General features: G+C 32.2%; 1 protein-coding gene across 1 annotated transcript in view; it reads right to left on the bottom strand.

Annotated features, from left to right (window-relative positions):
• The window catches only part of LOC129231601 (cytosolic purine 5'-nucleotidase-like), a 125,405-nt gene that overhangs the window by 101,770 nt on the left and 196 nt on the right, over nucleotides 1–23,439 (bottom strand). The window contains exon 2 of the mRNA XM_054865964.1: nucleotides 23,353–23,425. Within this exon, the coding sequence (XP_054721939.1) occupies nucleotides 23,353–23,355 (3 nt within the window). The 5' untranslated portion in view covers nucleotides 23,356–23,425. The remainder of the gene's footprint in view (nucleotides 1–23,352; nucleotides 23,426–23,439) is intronic.

Genomic DNA, 23,439 nt, shown 5'->3' with positions numbered 1-23,439 from the left:
AAGCAAAGCAGTAAACATTCCAACTGAACTTTTAAATTTCCTGGATACACGAGGAACGCGACTACACGATTTCCGGTTGAAAATTGACTCAACAATTTATTCTTTTTCGAGATTTAAATCCACCTAGAGTATGCAACGGTGCACGTTTCTACATCAAAAGTCAACAATTTTGACTGGAAAGTTTAAAGGAGAAATGTTTGTGTTGCCACGAAATCCATTAATAGCGTCATAATTTTCAAACACATTTGGGAGGCTTCAACTTTCGATTCGTTTAGCTTTTGCAAAGATCATACTGTCTGACCACGGATTGTATGGAAAGACAAACATCCCTTTTACAGCCAGAAATGGACGAATCCATTATTTTTTACCGATGCCAGCTTTTGCAGAAGCAGTCTCCTTCGAATGAGCGGAATACGCGAATCAAATTTTTACTTTTCCCCCTTATTTACATAGATTCGTCTTATCTGGACATTTGAAAATGCCATGCAATCCGTGGTTGGACAGTAAATAGATCTCAAGAACAAACAATGTCTACTTTCGGTTTGGACTTGAAACATAAATGTTTCTCTCATGGGAAACCATATGTCGCCTACTCACAAGTGGGAAAGTCATCATACTTTTCGTATTAGTATAAACATTGCGCACAACTTAGTGCTTTGATAGTTTTCAGTTTTCAAATAATAGAAACAATAGTTCGAAGTTAATGTTATCTACTTCATTGATAAAATTTAATTTTTATATGTTTTTAATTTAGTTTGTGTCTTTTGTAAAGAAGTTATTGATTATAAACTATAGAGAAAGCTGCGAAGTGAATAAAATGTAGTGTAGAATCTGAAAGTGTATGGTGGTTTACGCTTAGTTTCTACATTCGGTTATTTTACAATCAGTTTCGATATTTACTATCACTTTCAAGTTATTTTGCTTTTTTTTGGCCGAAGTCATACTTACAAAATTTACTAAGCGTAAGTATAGTGCTTTTTCCATAGAAAATTTAGTTAGTACTTATAAATTCAATAAGTACTTTTCTTCAACCTGCACTTTAAAAAAAAATCCGAAACGTTACTGAGTAAAAATTCTCGATACTTGCTTGCAATTCAGGCTAAGCTTTGGCTATGTTTACATTACTGCTTATAGAAGTTCCTTAATAATTCAGAACGGTGCTAAGCTTTTTTTTTTTTTTTTATCCTTTCCTAAGTTTACACTAAAGTTCTAGAAACACGATTAGCTTCAAACGGGAAGATCTTCGAATTTTTCAGGAGGCTTCCGAGATAATTTCAGGAAGGTTATTGAATTTTATCGGAAAACGTTCCTGGTTTTGGCAAGACATGTTACTGGCAGAAATGGGCCACATCAGCTGCCCATAATTTTCCAGGAACATTTATGAATCGTTTTTACATTGAATCACGCCCATTATCAATCTTATATGTTTTAAATTCGGCCAAACTATTTTAAGCTTTATATTTAAAATATTTATTTGATTCTATCAAAATAATGAGTAAAAGTTTATTTAAATCCAACTTCTTCGCCACAGCAACGCGTGGCTGGGTCGACTAGTATATACATATTTATTTATTATTCCTTTCACAAGTGTCTCAAATACTAATTGTTTAAGTATATTTAAATTTTTAATATTGTGTTTTAGTTCGTTTCTCTTAGGATAAGTAGTCATGCCACACAACAAATTCTCACCTCCGTTGCCTAAACACAAACTGCCATTCCTGATTAATACGTGGTAGTAATGACATCAAATTTTATTTTCCATCATACAAGGGCGCCCTTCGTTTATTTTCAGTCACAGTTGAAGTTGAGAGATTTTTGTCGAAAAACAAGGAGACAGATTTTGCTGTAAAAACCAAGGAGGATAGAAGGAAGGGAAGACACCCAACGCGGGGAAACGTGTAGCCAAAACCATAACCGGTTTTAACTGGCACGGTGAAAAGTCTAACAAAAACATTCGACTTTAAAGGGCTTTAACAGTGGTGTTTGCTCAGAAATGGTAGTGTAATGCTGTGTTTAATGGTGAATATTTTCTATTCATTATTTCTTATCATGATTACATCTTTGATCCTGGACCTTTGACTAAATTTGCTAAGCACATAGAGTATTATATTGCAGGGTTTGTTTCCAGAAAGCTGTCGCAGACTCTCAAGTGCTTGTTATTTGCTGATGCTGTTATTACCACTGATTCCTATATTTTGAAGTCTTTAATTTCCTTCAAAACTAGAGGTGGATTGGTTCTAATTCATTTAAATATGAAACATTAACCAGAAAAAAATAAGTTAGGAAGACCGGGGCAAGATGACGAATGCCTTAATTTTTCCGTTTTAAACTAAGTAACTGAATCAACTGCATGTTACTGGCTCTCCTATCCGCTGTTTGTTCAGCAATAGTATAGAGACGCTGAAATCGCCATATTTGTATTATTTCTGAAGCTCTGATTGTTTACCGTAGCCACGGTATAACTTTTATGCATGTGTAAATAAGCTCTGCTGCATATACATATAGGATATATCGTGTCTCTTGAGTATTTATGAGTAACTTAGTTTAAATACTACCTATTACCATGAATAAATGTCAATAAATCGCCTTTTTTATGGTTATGGAGAAGAATTCGTTCAAACAGGCAATCTGGGGCAAGATGACGGGCAGAAACGCGGGGCAAGATGACGAGCTTGCCTATTGCCCGTGTTTCGAAATTTATTAATCTAACAATGTTGTCCACTTTATTAAATTCCTGTCTCCTCTGGGGCTAAAGGACGCATTGAATCAAGGGAGGTATCGTTCGAAAGCAGGTGACCAGGGGCTACTTATAAACTAGTTGACTAAATGACTAGTTGAATGAATTAAACCAAGCAAAGAATCTACTGCTCCGAATTCTGCTGATTATTGACAATCATAAATCTCACATAGCTTAGCAGGCTATCTTATATTGCAGTGAAAAAACATTATCATGGTTGGGTTGCCATTTCACACATCGCAACGTCTCTAGCTCCTGATGCGTCATTTTTCTTCCCATCAAAAACCTACTGTAGCCAAGCATGTGACAACTTTATGGTCATTCATCAAGGACAAACTATCACAAAAAAAAATATATATATATATATATATATATATATATATTGGTGAGCTTTTGAGCAACGCTTACTTCAAAGCAGCTACAGTTGGAAATGCCAATAAAGGGTTTAAAGAATGAGGTATCGAGTCTTATAATTTTCTTGTTTTTAGCGGACTATGACGTTGCTGGCGATGAAATTGAGAATAATAGTGCTAATCCTCAGACTTTGGGAGTAGAAAACCAACATATAAACCCTCCAGACGAAGCAGAAGTTATGGCAAATACTGATTCCGATACACCAAAGAAGCATGTTAGTGTTTTTGATTTCAATGCATTGCTTAAAGCAACACAATGCGAGAAAACAAAAACTGAAGCTCAAACATTCTTACAAGCACACTCATCGGAGAAATGTCAGAACAAGGAGCAAAGCGGAAGAAAAAAAGGAATTATTTAAATAAGTTTGGATAATAAGGGAAAATAAGCTCGTGAAGCCAAAAAGGGAGTAAAACAAAACTCAGACCAAGTTCCTGTAGACCCAAGTCTATTACTGTAATCCCGTATTCATGCCAAGCAATGCAGTTGCATCAAATTCAAAGAATAGTGTTCTAAGATGCCTTGCTTGGAAAGTGGAATTTTGTGACCCTCTCCAACAGAGAAGAATGGATCCAGAGCTGTAAAAGCCAAGAGTGGTGGCATGAGGAATGTTCCAATCGTGAAAATGGTATTTTTATTTGTGTCTGTTGTTAGCTGCACAACTTAACACTTGAACATTACGCTACAATGCATTACGCTTAATTTGATACTTAGTAAGATGTAAAAACACAGTTATCATTTGTAAAACTACGTAATATATTCAAAACATAAAATATGTTCAACCTTTTTCAACGTTGTTTTTTTTCTTGCCCCAGTACTGGGGCAAGATGACGATTTGTTAAGGTTATGAAAAAATAAAAATGTCCTTCGTTATTTTTATTTGAAAAATTAAATGGTAATATATTTAATACTACAAAGGACTACACTAACAACTCATTTAAAATTAATTTTACTATTCTTAAAATTAAATTAATAAACCACGAAAATTGTTAGCAGAGTCATCTTGCCCCGATCTCCCCTTCATTTTATACGATCAAGTGTTCAAAAGTCAATTTAACTGCTAATTTTGTCTATTAAATATGCTGCTTAAAAAATCTTCATTTCGCAAATAGTAGAAAAGGTGATCAATAATATATGGAAGGAAACACTTAGTATATTAAATTTTGCAGTATTTTAATTTTTGAAGTTTTACAGTAATAGGAAATATTAAGTAGAGATGTACCAAACATCGTTTTGGTAGAGTACAGAGTACTCGACCAATTATGTTTTAAATGAACCATTGACATACGACGCGATAAATTTTTAACTCATATGAATAGCTATATAGATCTCCATATAATAGTTTCCAAAACAAATTCCAGCTAATATTCGATTTTATTTAAAATATTATGTTTATGTCAAAAATTTTACAAAAAAGTTTTTTTTTTAAATTGAAAACGAATAAATAAAAGATATAGTTAATCAAGTTGAAATTAATACGAATTATATGAATGTATTATAGTTCTAGTGCTCCGCCAAACATGAATAATGTTTTTAAGCAAATAAAACAATGTTAAAAACACAAATGTTCAGGAGCACTGCTGACACATGTTTCGGTGTTACAAGCAATGCTCTTTTTCAATTTACAAACAGTAAGCTTATGGATGTAAAGAAATCCATCCAATTTTTTTTTTTTTTTTTGTCGTTACAAATACTCATACCTTTTTATTGACTAAACATGTGTATTGAACAATATTTAATTTTTTTACAACTACCTGGTACTGGCCGAGTCAGTGGCATACATAGCACCCTCCCGAGGGAAGGGTGCACGCTCTAAAATAAAATAACACCATGTTAAAAATTTAAAAAATTCATACGGAACCGGGGGGGGGGGGGGGTCAAAGAAATCTATGTACTCTACTGAGTCGGGTACCTCATCCCAATTTGGCCAAGTACTCGGTACGTCTATTAAAAACTCAAAATTATCTTAGAAAAAATGAGTCTATTATTTTTTAAACAATTTAATTTTTAAATGAAACTATCAAGAACTATTTGTGCTAAAAGATTGATTATTTACATATTGATCATCTATGTTTTAGATTTTCCCGACATTGATGATGTGTAAAATAGGTGATGTGACGGCAACCAACACAGCACCGAAGTTGGACAATGTCTGAAAACAAATGCCCACAACATGAAGGGATCATGAGAAAATATGCCAGTGGAGTCACTTCCGAAATTTTAAAAGTATTTTTTTCTAAAAGAGCATGCTTAAAAACATAGGATCTGACCATTTTTTAAATACATAATTTCAAAGTTTAATATTAAAAAAAAATATTTTAATCGGTGCACAGATTCAATTTCAGGTTTTTCGCTTCTGCTCATAACATCACAAATAATGAAATGCCATTCACTGATGCCATTAGCGCAGAGCGCAATATTTCGATCGCATCTTTAATCACATGTTCTGGTACTGATATGATTAATAAGCAAGCACAGAGAGCACAATATTCAATTCGCTTCTGAATTATCATAACCTGGAAATGAAGTAGACAACAAGCGTCAGCATTCAGTACGCCACTGGAGTATGCGCCAAATTTGATCATTTGCGACGTCATAAAGACCACGCCTTGTTTGAAAAATGGTACATTTAAAAAAAATAGTTGAAAATTAACCGTTTTGAAAATAAGATTCCCTTGCTCCGTGCTATTTTTTTGTATCAACTTCAGTGTCAAAACGTAGTACTTTTGACTGATGGAAGCAAACCCATTCCGAAATTTATTTTCAGAGCCAGATAGATGTCAGAAAAGTCATTTTTAACTCTAAGGTATTTAACTTATGAAAATGAATGGAATGAGTTAAAATTTCACTTTAATGATGTCTATTGAATATTTATAGTTAGAAAAGCATGTTCAATTGTCCATAGTGAAAAAATTTGTTCTAATGTGACTTAATTTTATTCTTCTGTGGCCAAAATTCATATAAGCTCAATAAATAACTTAAAAAAATTTCGTTAGTAGTTTTGTCAAAAGTGTTTCTGGGTTGGGCCACAACTTGCTGTTCTTTAATTTCAATTTTGATATTACAAATAGTTAATACATCATACTCTTTTAGTCTTCTCGAGTCCTTAGAGATGAGGGATTGCTTATTTTTCTCTTATCCACACTGAGTTTCCCTGCTGCTATTAACTTGTCTCAATTATGAACGCGTTTGGGTGTTTCGACAATCTTCCAAGAGTAAAATTAGACTTGGATCACCACTCATTTTCCGGATCGCGAATTTATCAAGTTCAAATGCACCGATTCTGAAATAATGTAAATATTCGGACTCGGAGCATTTGTCAATGATCCATTTGTGTTATAAGCAATGTTTTGGGATATTGTGGGATTCCAGAGTTGGTTACAACATGACTTCATTCAAATTGGTCTAATGCATGTCACTCTGAACGAATCTATACTCGAATTAAATGTTTCATTTGGATCTTTGGTGAGTGCTTCTTGGGAAAACTTTATGGCTTAGAAAAATGAAATTTGGTATGCACATTGCACATGCAATTTTTGTCCGACGATGAGCAACTTGTCATTCTATTTCTGATAAACTACAGTCGACTCTCGGTATCTCGAATCTTCCTTTATCTCAAAGTTTTCATTCGGTCTCAAAATAATTTAATGTTTTCAATGCAAAGTTGTCTTTGTATCTAGAATGTACTCCTTTTCAGTCAAAGTAAGAAATTAAAAAAAAAAGGAACTGATGTGATATACCCCACCCTTGGCGACTTTTTCCTGTTGGCGCCAAGAAAGCGTCGCCAAGAAAACGATGTATGACGACATATGTCATACATCGTTCTTAGCGATGCTTTTTTAGCGCCAACAGGAAAAAATCAGATAAAAAAACATGATCAAAGCACTTCAGAACACAATATATATAAAAACAACATAAAAGCACAACAAAAAACATCACGAATATATGCTTCAAAAATGTACAGGGCCGGGGTTTTTTGTAAACATATTAAAATACAATGAAATAAATTATTGTATTAATTACAAGTCGAAATTAATGCATTAATTTTTTTTTCATCATTTCTCCGGGATACGAGCCCTCGGTCTCATAGCAGGGCCGGACTAATACTCCGTCAGTCCCCAGCACGGAATAAAAAATTTGAGGGGCGCAAAATTGCCAAATGAAAATGAGAGAAATATTGCGACCGAGCTGTTAAAAAAATGGTTCCCTGGAAAACATTCTGGCGCCATCTTCAAATGAAGGCGATCTGCGGTATCCCCTTATCTATTCTAGAATCGTAGTTCGCACAAGTTTAAAGTAAAAGGTTTTAGTTCTTGTCTAACTTTAACTAATTAGAAACTTTAAAATCATTTTAAACGAAGGGGAATCATCAGCAGCAGGGGCGCCCTCCAAGTTAAAATTTTTGAGAGGGGAGAAATTCTCAAATAGCCAAACGGGGCTCCAAATTTTGTAGAATGATAAAATACGGATTTGCACACATATGTACTTACATCTACTAAATAGTTACATTTAGGCATTTAAGTATTTCAATTATGTCTCCGAATTTGCAGAACCGTGAGCCAAATTTTGCGGAATCATGAATTTTTTGGGAGATTACAGTGACCTCTTATCTCAATGCCCCCAAACATCTCAGTCCAATCCAATAGATTTTTGTAATGTAGCGAAGGGAAATCATCTAAACCAACTAAGAGCCGCTGAGATGAACGTTTTAAACAGGAAAGAAAATACGCAACTGTAAAAGGATTGATTTTCGCGAACCGTTAATTTTTCGCGAAAATGAATATAACGGTGATTTTACGAGCTGAAAAATTCGCGAATTTTGTATGTACCGAAAGTTGAAAATCCGACGAAAAAAGAGTTCGAGAGGTTTCAATTTTCGTAATTACGACGATGTCACGAAAATCACGAAAATTAAGGCCATGCGAAAATAAGTGCTTTTATCTTTGATAACTGCTCAAATCAGTGCATTACAGAAACTCATGGCAAGCTTATTTAGACTAAAAAATGTATAATTTATAAATAAACAAGATAGCTTCTGGGGAGCTAATGCTTTTTTTCTTTCTGTTTTTCTTACTTTCATTTTTCCCTCCTTACTATGAACATTCTGCAGAAGATTCCAGACGCACGATATTTAAAATAAAATAAAGTGCAAAAAATAACTATAGTTATTACACAAAAGTCAAAAATAAAATAAAATAATAAATAAATAAAACACCTCAGTCCAATGCTATGAAATATTTGACTGGGGCTTTAGGCGTTTGTAAACATATTAAAATACAATGAAATAAATTATTGTATTAATTACAAGTCGAAATTAATGCATTAATTTTTTTTTCATCATTTCTCCGGGATACGAGCCCTCGGTCTCATAGTACTTTCGTAATGAGACCTCGGCTCGCCGGCCCTGCCTCGGTCTCATTACGAAAGTACTATGAGACCTCTGGTTCGCCAAGACCTCGCTCCGCTCGGTCCGTTATCCCTCCGACTGTTAATATACATTACAGTCGGAGTATGGTCACAGTTATGTATATTTTCATGACACCCAAGGGTGGCTCCTTCCGTTCAGTGTACAATAATGACACAGTTTTAAGTGTGAAATATGCACCATTATTGTGCAGATTTATTAATAAAATTCAGCATTTTTAAGAGTACAACCGAAAGAACTTTCAATTGTTAACATAAAATTCAGTACCTAAAGGAGGCACGTTAATAGAATGTCTAAATAATTCGTGGCATCGATAAGAATTAACTTTTAGAACAAAATAACCGTACTATTTCTGTAAAATTAATTTACATACAGTAAAAATAAAGTTAAAAACTACAAGAACCCCTCAAGGATTTGTAAAAACAAAGAATTTTGGAAATGAGAGGTTTTTTTTGAATTCTAAAATAAAGAACTTACCTTTTTATATGGTATAAATATTCACACTCAGTCTAAAACAATACATCATATGACAATGGCACGTTACAGATACACACCACGTTGGAGTTAACTTTTAATTAACCTTCAAGTTTGAAGAAACTGGCCTTTTCTAATGTTTTTACTTCAAAACACAACTACTGAATTTAAACTAACACAAAATAAGCATTCCTGTAAGGTATATTGCACGAAACAACACCACGTATCTCTCCTGCGTGAAACCCAAACAACCCAAGTAAACAAGTTTGAACAGATCTGTAAGATTGCCTTCAGGTTGCTAAACACAGGTTAGTTTGGCCAGGGATGCCATGCATAAAAAATTATCGCCTCATTGGCGAGAATTTTTTTTTAATTTTGTGCAAAAAAATCGAATGTCGCCAAATGGGGGGGTATATCACATCTGTACCATAAAATTTTTTTCCCTTAACTCATTGCTTTGCTTTTCAACTTGCTTGAAGTTGATTATTTATACAGTAGAGCTCCTTAAGGTGCTTAGTGTTGCAAGATTGCGTGAGGAAAAGTAACCGGTATTTTTTGCCGTGACAGACGGTTCAAAATTTTATAGCTGGCTTGTCATTGTAATTTTAATCAAAATTGAAAAAAGTTTTTTTTCTGGATGACTCAAAGAATCTGCTTTTAGAACAAAATGACTTTTAAAGACAATAAGAAATAAGCTTGATCAAGAGAAAAGAAATTGAGCCCACTGCATATAAATTTAATGATATTTTACGATAAAAAACGTAAGCAGTCAAAACTAACTTCCTTTTTCTCAAAGTATCTTTTTAATTATTCTCTCTGTAAAAATATTTTTACGTTGTACTAATATTTAATTTTGTCCCAACTATAAGTGTTATAGTTTATCCAATATGCACTGTTCCTGAAAAAGAAAATACAAATTATTCTTAAAAAGACTGAGAAAGGGACTTCCAGTAACTCGAAATATCGAATATTCGAAGGTTTTAGCTGATGGACCCTTGGGACTTCGAGTTATTGAGAGTTGACTGTAATGAGAAAAAAGTAATTTAACGGTGTATGATTTTAAGGAGTTTTTATCCAATAGAACCTGAGCTCGATTTTACCAGCCTTCTAATTGTTAAGAATCTTTAATAATGAAATTTTCCCCAAGAATTCGGTGTTACATACTTTTCGCCGGTACAAAATTTCCACCTTACCGTTTAATACATTTAAGGGGGAGAAAATTTTAAGTATCGGTAAAAAGAAGAAAGAATTCAATTCAGAGTTAGAAATAAATATACATTGTTGCGAGTTCATCCTATGTATATGGCGGTTCAAAGCTAGGTAAACTTAAGAAGGAAATAATATATGAATGTATTTTCTTTTCTTTCTGATAAATGCTAATGCATCTTATTTTTTTTAAATGGCTCTCATACACCCTGCATGAAGTGGATAGAACATGTGTAATATGCATGGGCTGAACAAAAATCTCTTTAATTGGGCCCCAGTCTACATGACATTGAGTTTTTAAAGATACATACTTTTTGCTATAATTCAGAAAAAAGTATTCTTATTGTTAGATAGGTTCAAGTAATAAATCACTAAGTAGGAATAATTTTTTCAAACCTGACATGTAGAATGGAGCTATACTACTTTCTGCTTATTTTCTGGCTTTGCAAGTACTTAGTGAAGGGGTAGGAAGTTGTCCTAAATATCCTAAATTTTTTCATTATTTTATTTTCTACTTGTGCAGAAAAATAAAATTCAACCCAGAAATGAAACTTTTCATGATGATATGCCTATATTGTAGAATAAAATAAACTTGGTAGACCCTAAGAAATTTTCTCTAAAAAAAAGAGAGAAAAACCTATGCTGCTTCTGTTTTTTTTTCTGGTGAAGGAGGGGGGGGGGGGGAGGGAATGCAGTTAACCAAAACATATGCTCAATATAAAGCTGTTTTTTTTTTAAATCTATATATGCTTTGTAACTCTTGCAGTCATTTCTCTTCTGCAAAAATTTTTTAGAAATAAAAACAGCTGTGCAGCAAATGTTGCAAAAAAAAAAAAAAAAGGAGGGGTAAGGAATAGAATATGATATTTTTGATTTCTCCCCTTTCAAAAGAAATGAAAAATATGTCAACGGGGGGGGGGGAGTATTCCCTCCTCTCAAATTGCAGTTCTGTGGTCAGGGGGGGGGGGGTAAGGGTATCACAGCTTATTGAAATAAAATAAATACTATGAGTTGAGTTAGAACCCAACTATAAACACTTGGATCAAAAAATATATTTAGAGCAAAATTTAAATAGGTTGCCCCCAGGTGGGAAGTAATTTTATTTTTATAGGGCTTATTTTGTGTTGTGGTCTGAGCATTACCTTGTTCTTTCAGTACAAAGAGTCAGTTTGCTTTGTGTTTCTGTTCAGTGAAGTTGGATTATTTCTTACACATATAATTTTTAAATTTAGTCGCTAACATTTTGCTTTAAAATTGTAAATCATAATTTGTTTTATTTAAATGTTACGGCAAACGAAATTCTCTTCCTTGTGGTTGGGAAAAAAACAGACAAAAATGCATGCAAGATCAGCACAGGTGCCATTCAGAAAAGGATCAATTTAAAGCATTTTGTTCTGTTTGATAATCAAGGATTTTCACAGGTACTGTCTCATGCTGATGTGGCGAGACATAAGAGGTTGAAAGTAGCTTGAAAAATCAAGCTGTATTTTAAATTCCATGTTCTTCGTCCTCTACTGAAAACAAATTAGTTGTAAAAAGCAATTCAAAGCTTTTGTGCCAAATTCACATCAAGATAAAATTATGAAAGCGGAGGTTTTCTTAGTTTTAGTTACCGTAAAAAACAATTATTCATTTGCATCTTTAAATGATTTATCTGTAACTTACAGGGATATTTTTGATGATTCTGAGATGGCAAAAAAAAAAAAAAAAAGTATCAAATTATCTGATATAAGTTAAGTACACAATAAATATTGGACTTGCACCCTACTTTAAATCCTTCCTTATTAAGGATATATCTTTCTCATTCTTTAATTTACTTTGATGAAACAATAACAAGGCAAGTAAAGAAGCACTTGAACATACATTTATTCTACTCGTATATATTTCTACTTCATAATGTGCCACTGTGTTAAATAATAAAAGATTGAATGCATTCTGTTGTAGTTTTCAAGAATTGGAAATGTTTTATCATCCACTACGAAAATCAAGCTAATGAATTACATTTAAATTTAAAAAAACTTGATATTTGTTGTCCTAGAAATGTGCTAAAATTTTATCAAAATTGTGTCCTAAAATTTTTGAAATCACCACTTGCATAATTTTAACAAAATGCATTTTTTGTTTGTTTAAAAAGGACGATATTAAAATACAGAAGAATTTTTAATATTTTTGGATGGAAAGCATCAATACATGCAAGTAATATATTTTCTGCATTAGTTCATTCAGAGGTATGTTGTTATTGTCATGCATGTGTGACTTAATTTTAATAACTTAAGTTATAGTTAATATTTGGGTATGTTTCTTTGGGAAGTATTTACCAAGACCAATCCAAAAATAAACACCTTTCTAGTAAAAGAAAGGCCTTCTCTAAGTACGCATTTAACATTTATTTAGAAAAGAAATTTGCAAGCGTCTTTTGTTGAAAGAAGTTGATAGAAAAAAAAAACTTCTGTCCAGTAGAATTTTATCTATTTGTTCTAGCCCTTCATCGTCATTGTTTCTTATGGAACAGTTTTTCAATCTCCTAGAGCATCTTTATTACTATTACAGGTGTAAAAATTGTTCTAATTTAAAAAAATCCTATAATTCCTAATATCTTGAAATTTTTACTAAATATCCTAAAATTTTGATAACTTTACCTCACAGTTTTTCAAAAAAAAAAAAAAAAAAAGAAAAAAAAAAGAAAAGAAAAAAAAAGAAAATTTCCTGCTTTAAATTGGTTCAAACTTTTTTATTAGTCTTGTTTACAGTCGAAGTTGCATGTAGTATGATGTAACTTCAGGAGATTAATCACTAGCATATGAAGCCTCAAATGGGAGACTTCAGAATTCAAATTTTTAGCCAGTGTCAAATTGACTTGAAAAAAATTCTAGAAAATTGTTTGAGTGGTCTCAGTACCAGTCTGTCCACATGAACATTCTAGTAAATTAAAGACAATGCCCCCCCCTTTTTTTTTAGTAAATTTAGATTTTTCACTTTTGCAATTTGTTCTAAGGTGAATGGTGGAGCACCTATGAACAACATTTAAGGGCACATGTGAGCAGTTCCCATATCCTGTCCATAGTGTTAATATTACTGTAACATACTGTAAGTGTTTTTAAAAAATGCGTAGGTAAATGCAACAAAATTACATCACTTTCGGAATGTTGATTATTTATGGATGGTTGCAACTATGTTAACATTTTTCACCTTCAAGTTTTTTAAGTAACTTAAAATAGAAGCCAATTTTTTTAAATATTTTTTTCTTCTTATTTTCAAAAAGAATGCTTAATCGACTCAAGGTATGGAAAAGGGCAAGAATTCATTAAACAAACAGCAGGCACAGTTCTACACCCTTCTCAGTTTAGTTTTATTGTCTTGTGATAATTTCTTTTCTTTTCTTTAAGTGTTTTTGCAGAAATAAACTGAGAAAGAAGAACCAAGAGCCCAAAAAGATTACATTTATTCTTTGGTGCTTTTGCTAATAATATTTTATTTTTGTGCTATGTCTTTCAAGTACAGCATACTCTCGATATCTGGAAAATCTTAATATGATGAAAAATTATTTTTCCCCTTGATTTTGTGTATTTATCTAATGTTATTTTTTATTCTTATATCAAAGAGTTTTTAATCAAAACCTTGTTATGACAAATATTTTTCCAAGTCAAATATGATTTTTCTGGAAAAATCACAGTTTATTGTCTTGGAATGTTTCCAAAAATTTCTCACCCCCCTTCATTATTTCTCTCAGGGGTTAAGAATGATTCGGAGAAGCTTATCTACTGTCACTTTCATTGTAAAGCCTGGAGGATTCAGAAAATTGAAGTCCTAAGAAGCGGAAGAAATGTACCTAAAACTTTTCGCCCCCTTCTCACGCTATTTCGTTGGACCATTTGACCTTATTTTCACCTCCATAAAAAGGGGAGATGAATGGAAAACACCTTTAGAGACGCAGGTAATGGTGCAATCCTTTGTCCAATTTCTTTTGTTTCAGAGCGCTCAAAACTTGCTTTGAAACCATTCTGTAACTTGGTAATTCAAATCTTTGATCAGTTTAGTCATGATAAATCACTACATTTTTCTACTTCTTTAGAGAGTTATTTTTTCTCTATTATTTTTGGCTCATTAAAAAAAAATGTTATTGTTATTAAGACGTTTTTTCAACTTTCATTACATGTTTCCACTTATTTCTAACTACTGTGACTAATTTTTAGAATATTTTCTTATTATGATTATGACCTTGTTATCTTGAAAACTCGATATCTCAATCTTTTTTTTACCTTGCAAATTATGCTTTTGTTTAAAGTGTCATTTTTTAAAAATTACTGCATTAAAAAAATATCCTTTGTGGCACAAGAACTCACAAAAAATATTTGTGGTTTTAAAACAAGACTAAGTTTTTTTTTTTTTTTAAATAGGTTTTTCTTGCTTAAACAATTTGTGTAAAGCATTATGTTCCCTGCTGAAACTAATAAAATTGGCAGAAAAATTGATTTGGCTAAAAATTAGTCATTTAAAAATTAAAAGACAGACTTAAAATTTTAATTGAAGAAATGTCAGTGAATTAGTAAATATGATTGAAATGAATAAACATTGATGTCAGAAGTCGTTATCTAAATGCTAATTTTGCTAGATTGGAAATTATTGCCGATAATTCTATATTACTTTTCAGTGTTTATTATGGGATTAGCTTTATTTTAATCACATGCTATTACAACTAAAACTACAATGTTGGTTCAAAGTTAATGGATGTAAAATACTTTTAATACTTTAAATTACTCTTCTACATGTATTATCTCCAATTTGTTGCTTTGCGAAAAGAAATTCAGCTGCACAGAAAACTCCGTTGATAAAGATTCAAACTATATAGGCAGTATTGTCATATCACTATAAAGCTAAAAACAATATAAAACTGAAGTATAGATCAAAGAAACCTTACTAGAAATATTTTGCTCAAACATGCAAGCAAAAAAAAAAAAAAAAAAAGTGCCTGGTTATTTTTATACTTTGCTCTCGTCTATTTTTCAAAATTGTACTATTTTTACAATATCTTCGGGACGTCTTAATTAGAAATTTAGCTATTCTGCTGTTTCATTATTCAGAAAATTATGTATAGAAGCTTACATTTATGTTGTAAACCCTAATTTCAGAAATTTAATATTTTAATTAATCATATCAAAAATTAAATTAAGATTTATTATTTATCTAGTTAGTGTATTTTTTATGATTGAAAAATTATGTAAAATGACTTTATGATATTTTGAACAAAATATTCAACATATTCTTTGAACAAATAAAAAAAAAGTCAAGAAACTGTATTCTTATTTGGGGTGTAAACCCATTTATAAATTGTCTAGTCTCAATTATTTTTAACAGAATTAAATCAGTTAAATTTTCATCATATAATGTCACTTTCAATTCTTTATTTTAGTCAATTGTTCATATCCATAAAGGTGGCAGTCGATGCAAGAATATAAATAAAATTAATTGAATTTGAAGAGATGTTACTTTGTATTAACTTGCAAAAGATTCATTTTCCAATGAAATGAGATTGTTGCTAACGTTGTTAATATTATCTGTACGTATAAATGCCTATAAAAATAAAGTTAATTTAACCTTCTCTTACTGTAAATCCATTCTTTTTGTATTTTACTAAGTGATACTAAACAAATCTCTTTATCTTTTTCTAATACTAAGCACAGCTTTTTGTTGAGGTCCTTTATACAGTGAAACTTGTGTATAACAATACTGTCTATAACGATATTTTCCGTGGTCCCAAGCAAAATGTTAGCATTAACAATCAAACTATCTATAATGATAACCTGTCTATAACACTACTTTTTTCAGGTCCCAACAGTATCGTTGTAGACAGGTTTTACTGTATATGTTTTACAGCATGCATTTTATAGGTTCTTATTTAAATAGAGCTTTGGGAAAATGCCAGAGTGAGTAAATCTCAAGTTTACCAGCATAGATTACCAGCATAATTTTGTTTTCAGCATCTGAAAGTGATAATCTCATTACAGGAAATAGCCATTTTTCCCAAACTAATTTTCATATTCTTAAAATTTTTATGAAGTTGATGAAAATTTGAAACTTTCACCATTTGTTGTCTTTTATGAAAGAAACCTGCATTTTGAAAAATTACCGCTAAGTAATAAGATACCTGCTTTCAGGTGACAAAAAGAGATTTTTGATAAATATATTTAGCAGTGAGGAATCTACTTCAGACAACAGATTCTAAAAGTAAAAAAAAAAAAAGTTGTTTTTAAATAAGTTTTTTTTAATGATTTTCGTATGCATATTTGGTGAGTTTTTGCGTGGGGAAGGGAGGGGGGGATGAGGGTCTAAAATTTTACTTGGGATTTTGGCGGTTTGACAGTTTGATGTATCCACGTTTCGAACAAATAAAAAATATAGCTTCAAGTATCTGAAAATTTTTTTTGTAAAAAACCTCTTTAACAGAAACAAAAAAGGGTTTCTTCAAATAACGCAAAATTTCTATCATCTGACAGAAACGATCATAAAGGACGTTCTTCAAACAACGAAATAAATTATTCATGTAACAAACAAAAATAACGAGCGTTTCTTCAAATAACGAAAAGTTGACTTCACATAACAGAAACGACCATAACGGACGTTTCTTTAAATAACAGAAAATTTCTCCAATTTAATGGAGAAGAAAAGAAACGGAAAATTGTCAAATGGCGGAAAATATTCCTTCTACAACGGACAAAATATGGACGAAACTCTCTTCATTTGACAGGAGAAAATAGAAACGGAAATCCGTTAAATATCGTGAAAAGTCCGGCAGCACTGCTGCCAAGAGAAATCTCGTCAGTTGAATGAAGAATTTTTAAGAGTGTAGTCTTATATCAATGTTCATTTTGTAAATGAATTTAATTATCGAGAGAGAAAATATTTAGATTTTAGATCAAAATTAGAATGCGCAAAGGAAGTGGCATTCTCCTAATATTTAGATTTATAAAAACGAAAAGGTAAAAAATTCAGCTTATACTTACGTTTTTTATTATTCTCTGGCTAATTTATTATTAATAATCCTGATCAATGACTGGGAATTGAGTAAAATTTTATCGCTACATCAATATATTTAAATAAATAAAACTGAATTTTTATAATAATAACAAAACAATAAAATATAATTTTAAAAGAAATTCCTTAAGGGTTCTCATTGCTGCGACATCTGTCCCGTTAGATTTTAATAAAAAAATATTAAATAAAAACAAAAAACCCCGACTGCGTAAAAACCAAAAATGTATAAGCCCAGTAGTTTAGAATGGTATTAAGTACTACTAATTACTACATCGTTGAAATAGTTACATAACCGTACACAGATAAGATAATATCATAAATTCAAAAGCAGAATAGAAGGATCAACAGTCGGGGGCCCATTAAAATTTTACGGGGTTCTTTGAATTAAAGCCCTGGATCCTTCTAGAGACGGATCGAGGGCTTTACTTTGAATCAGAAAGGAATGGGCCTCGACTGTTGATCCTTCTATTCTGCTTTTGAATTTATGATTTGTCTTATCTGTGTACGGTTATAAAACTATTTCAACGGTGTAGTTATTTAGTAGTACTTAATAACATTCTAACTACGGGGCTTATACATTATTGCTTTTAGTTTTTTTGGTTTTTACGCAGTCGGGTTTTTGTTTTTATTTAATAATTTTTTAGGTACAGATGTGATATACCCCCCCCCATTTGGCGACATTCGATTTTTATGCACAAAATTAAAAAAAAATTTCTCGCCAATGAGGCGATAATTTTTTATGCATGGCATCCCTGGCCAAACTAACCTGTGTTTAGCAACCTGAAGGCAATCTTACAGATCTGTTCAAACTTGTTTACTTGGGTTTGTTTGGGTTTCACGCAGGAGAGATACGTGGTGTTGTTTCGTGCAATATACCTTACAGGAATGCTTATTTTGTGTTAGTTTAAATTCAGTAGTTGTGTTTTGAAGTAAAAACATTAGAAAAGGCCAGTTTCTTCAAACTTGAAGGTTAATTAAAAGTTAACTCCAACGTGGTGTGTATCTTGTAACGTGCCATTGTCATATGATGTATTGTTTTAGACTGAGTGTGAATATTTATACCATATAAAAAGGTAAGTTCTTTATTTTAGAATTCAAAAAAAAACCTCTCATTTCCAAAATTCTTTGTTTTTACAAATCCTTGAGGGGTTCTTGTAGTTTTTTAACTTTATTTTTACTGTATGTAAATTAATTTTACAGAATAGTACGGTTATTTTGTTCTAAAAGTTAATTCTTATCGATGCCACGAATTATTCTATTCACGTGCCTCCTTTAGGTACTGAATTTTATGTTAACAATTGAAAGTTCTTTCGGTTGTACTCTTAAAAATGCTGAATTTTATTAATAAATCTGCACAATAATGGTGCATATTTCACACTTAAAACTGTGTCATTATTGTACACTGAACGGAAGGAGCCACCCTTGGGGTGTCTCCATGAAAATATACATAACTGTGACCATACTCCGACTGTAATGTATATTAACAGTCGGCGGGATAACGGACCGAGCGGAGCGAGGTCCTGGCGAGCCAGAGGTCTCATAGTACTTTCGTAATGAGACCGAGGCAGGGCTGGCGAGCCGAGGGTCTCATTACGAAAGTACTATGAGACCGAGGGCTCGTATCCCGGAGAAATGATGAAAAAAAAAATTAATGCATTAATTTCAACTTGTAATTAATACAATAATTTATTTCATTGTATGTGTTTTACAAAAAACCCCGGCCCTGTACATTTTTGAAGCATATATTCGTGATGTTTTTTGTTGTGCTTTTATGTTGTTTTTATATATATTGTGTTTCTGAAGTGCTTTGATCATGTTTTTTTTATCTGATTTTTTCCTGTTGGCGCTAAAAAAGCATCGCTAAGAACGATGTATGACATATGACGTCATACATTGTTTTTCTTGGCGACGCTTTCTTGGCGCCAACAGGAAAAAGTCGCCAAGGGTGGGGTATATCACATCAGTTCCATTTTTTATTTTACACTTTTTAGTTAATTTTCATTGACTTAGTTATTATGATTAAAAGACGGTACATTTCGCAACCTTGTCATTTCATTGGGATAGTTTGTTTCTATCGTGAGGTTTATTAAGTAACTTGCAGTGGTCTAAACTACTGATAATTTGTCCCTCTAGGGACCTAACTCGACTTAAAGCTACATGTGCTTCACCTTCGGCAAAAATGCGGTGAACTTCAGTCAACCACAGGTTGTTTATACCATAGCAGTAACAGATTGGAGATTGATGTGTAACAGAAGGGACAAAGCTGATATTTTAATAAAACTTACTCGCTGACCCTGTTCATAAATATAATGTATAAATGGGTAATAAAAAATATTTAATCCAGTTTCCTCAGTGTTTGATCACATCAGGGTTCCTACGCTTCTTACAAACTCCTGATTTTCAAGAAAACAAAATAAGGGCCTTTAAACTCCTGAATGTTGCTACTATCTCCTTATTTTTTATCCTGCAAAAAAAAGTGGCCTTAAAGTTTTTCCTCTCCATTAAAGTTATTTTTTCTTAAAGTTCCGCTAATCCTAAGGAGAAGGAAAAAATTAATCTATTTTGTTCTGAGAGGATTTGGGCAGAAAACTGACATTCTCATTCTAACAACTTGACATCCCTTATTCACCATCAGGATCTTGATGTCACTTTGAGTCTATGTAGGTGAACCTGTCGGACTCAATCTGATCACAAAAACCTTATATTTTGCTCCTAATAGATTTCTTGATTTTTTAAAATTTAGCGCACTGTTTTGTGTGTTTTTAAGAAAAATTTTTGGACGCTAATCTCATGAGCACAGTAATGAGTTTTGTTATTTTACTATGCAAGCAAATGATATTTGAGTTCTCTTACCCGTGCATCTATTGCAGTATTAACCAAAAATCTTATATCGTTAGGTTTCTTTTCAATTTGCACTAAAACGCGCATTTGTTCGGTAGTTCGAAAAATTGTCTTTTTTTTAAAAACTGCACTTCTTAATTTTCGGAGTCCCCATTACTTTTAATATCATCCAAAAGTAGAATGTATGCAGAAATAAACTACCTTTGCTTTGTAAAGCAGTTTTGAATGACTTGAGCCTGCATTTTATCTATAGAATGTTCTTGTCTTGCTAATATTTTTCAGTCTACAAAGTTTAGATCTATCGTGAAGATTAAAATATTTTGATTTTTCTAAAAGATCCCTAATATTTGGATTGAATATTCTCTAGTTCTATCTGTATGAGTAAAAAACTCTGTAGTTATAAGTATGCAAAAATTGCCATTGTGCTTTTCCAAAGATTGCTTGCCCCCCCCCCCCCATTCTCTCAAAGATTGATGGCATACTCCCTCAAATGCTCCAAAGCACCCCTCCCCCCAAATGAGAACAAAAGCCCTCTAAAATTATGTCCCTCCCTCAAAGTTTCAATGGCACAACCTGCACCAAGCCCGCCTCCCCCCACTGGTGGACATCCTGATAATGATGCAGCATGGAATCAGATGTCATATATCACAACAACCCTGTTACCTACTCCAATAAACAACATAAAGTCATTTTTGACCAGGATATTTTGTAGTAATGCAGTAAAAATTCGTAAGCCGTCCCCTCTTTTACATCTCATGTCCCGTCTGAGACACTTTATTTTTCACATTTATATAAAATGAGATTTTGTTTTGAACATTTTTATTGACGTTATTATTACGTTGAAATATTTTGACTTAGAAAAAAAAATACAGTTCTTTAAAGAGCTCTAATTCAGACTTTTACATAAATTATAGTACTTGTCAAATAGTGTTGAATTTTTTTTGTCCCCTCAGTTACATACACATTTAATCAAATTATGGGGGTAAATGAAAATGTAATTTTAATTTTAGATCAATTTATTAAGCATTCGTTCATAAAATGTCAGGTTTGGCTGTATTTTTTGACTTAGAAAGTTGTAGGTATTTTAGCAAAAATCTGTGCCTGATGTCCTCTCTCTTACGTTTGGAACTTACCATATTGGATCTAATTGTTAAATTTTAGAGTGACTGCACAAAACTTGAAGTGAGTGAGCTTCAGCCCCTGTTAAAAGCACAGATTAGAGTATTCTCTCATCTTAAAAATTTAAATTTTAACTTCTGTTTGTTAGATATAACTTAGATGAAAATATGGAAACTGAATTAAAATGTCAGCTTTATTCTCTACTTAATAAATGTTTTCCACATAAGACAGCCTTACAAATGTAACTGATAAGTAAGACAAAATATAAGTGCTATTTTAGTGATAAGTATTAATCTGTTTATAAATACTTCTAAAAGAAAGAAGTTAAACATCTAAGGTACAAATTTATATTTAAAAAAGTTAAAGCATCTGATTCGGAGCTACACCAAAGAAAGAAAATGAAGCTATAAGAGAAAAATGAATTCATTATGTGATTATAGTTCCTTGTACTGAAGAACGAGTTATTGTATACAATTTTTGATGCAATTTGTTGCCCAACAATTTGTGTCAAGATTTCTTTGCAAAGTTTTAGTCATTGAGAATTATTAACACTGGAATTAAGATATTTTTTTATTTGATATTTCTTCTCCTTCATGTTTATATAACTATTCAATGCGTCGCATACAAAGTTGTAACCATGAGTACCCACCCCCCCATGAGCTACGGTGCACCCCTTAAGTATCATAAGACCCCTCCCCCCAAGGGAAAAAATACCTTTCAAATCCCCTCTCCTAAAAATTTGAATAACACAGTCTGAACCCCCCCCCCCCCTCCCCCAGGTGGGCACCCTTGGTTGTACGAAAAAAAGAGTAGGTGCCTTTTTATTTGCAAAAAGTGCCCCCTTTTACAAATCCACCTTGCTCCTTTTTGAAAAAAAAGGTGAACACTAGTGAAACAGTAAAATATTGTTTTGTTTTAAACTTTAAGAATGTGTAGTCCAAAATTATCACAATTTCTGCAGTAAGTAAAGCAGCTTACGGTTTTTGCCATGAAAAAGTCACATGAGGATACATTGTCAAGACACAACAATTTTCATTAACCTTATAGAGCTTGTGTGTCAAGCAGCACACAAAAGCTTGCGTGAAATGCCTGACTCCACAATTATTTTTTGCTTAATGCAATTCAGACATATAAATTTTAACAAATGTTCATTATCAATTTGTAGAACAGATATTTTAACACATAAAAAATAATTTAAAAGACTTTAATTTGATTAGTACAATACAAGAAATACTTAGCATATTTCCAAGGAATGAAATACAGGAAAAAAAAAATCACATTTAAACACATTCCCATATTGAACTTCACAAGCATTAAGCAGTTATCATAGGCATAATTAGAGTGAACTTTGTTAAGCAAATTATTCTCATTCAACGCAATAAAATTAAATATTATTGTGTTGAATGCAACACATTAAAGTGTGGCATTCAACACAATAAATTTAGTTTTTTTTTTGGATATGGCACTCAGCTTGATTTGATCTCCAGTTGCAGATTTCCTTCTAGGAAATGAATGTGGGTTTTCAAGAAATGAAAACACAAACTACCTACAGGTGCTTTTGAAAGAAAACATTCAGAGATTAAGCTATTGAAGCTCTAGATCAGATCCGTTAAACTGCACACTTGAAAACATAAGGTTTAAGTGACCGGGGTGACTCAGGACCACTTGCGAGCTCTCCTGGGTTTAAAAGCATAATGAAATGTCCACTAAAATTGCGGACCCTGAAATTTTTCCTTTCTATTTTCGACTGTTTGGCTTTGGGAAACAACCATGTTATTGAACAACTAAAAGTTGATAACAAATATCTGGTACATAAACTAAAAAATATTTTAATGTCTATGATATTTTTGTCACACAAAAATGGGAGTCGCTCCTAGTTTTACTTCATTCTTATCAGTGAAAATTATCTATACAGTAAAGCTTTTAAAAAAAAGGTAACTTCACTTTCAATTATTTACACACAAAATTCACCCAGATAATTTACATTTTTCTGTGCCAAAATTTACAAAATGATAAGTCAGTTTGAAACACAATAAACTCAAAGAGAAATCTCTTTTAAGCCAGTCAATACAATTTTAAAAGTCTCCAAGAAGATATATATAATTACCATGGCAGCTGGAGATTTCCTTTATTGCTGTGTGCACTCCAATTTACTATGATGGAATACACCTAGAAAAACTCTGCAAAATATTTT

Source organism: Uloborus diversus, chromosome 10 (genome assembly GCF_026930045.1).
Source record: "Uloborus diversus isolate 005 chromosome 10, Udiv.v.3.1, whole genome shotgun sequence".
Classification (NCBI taxonomy): Eukaryota; Metazoa; Arthropoda; class Arachnida; order Araneae; family Uloboridae; genus Uloborus; species Uloborus diversus.
This window is presented reverse-complemented; position numbering and strand designations above follow the sequence as displayed.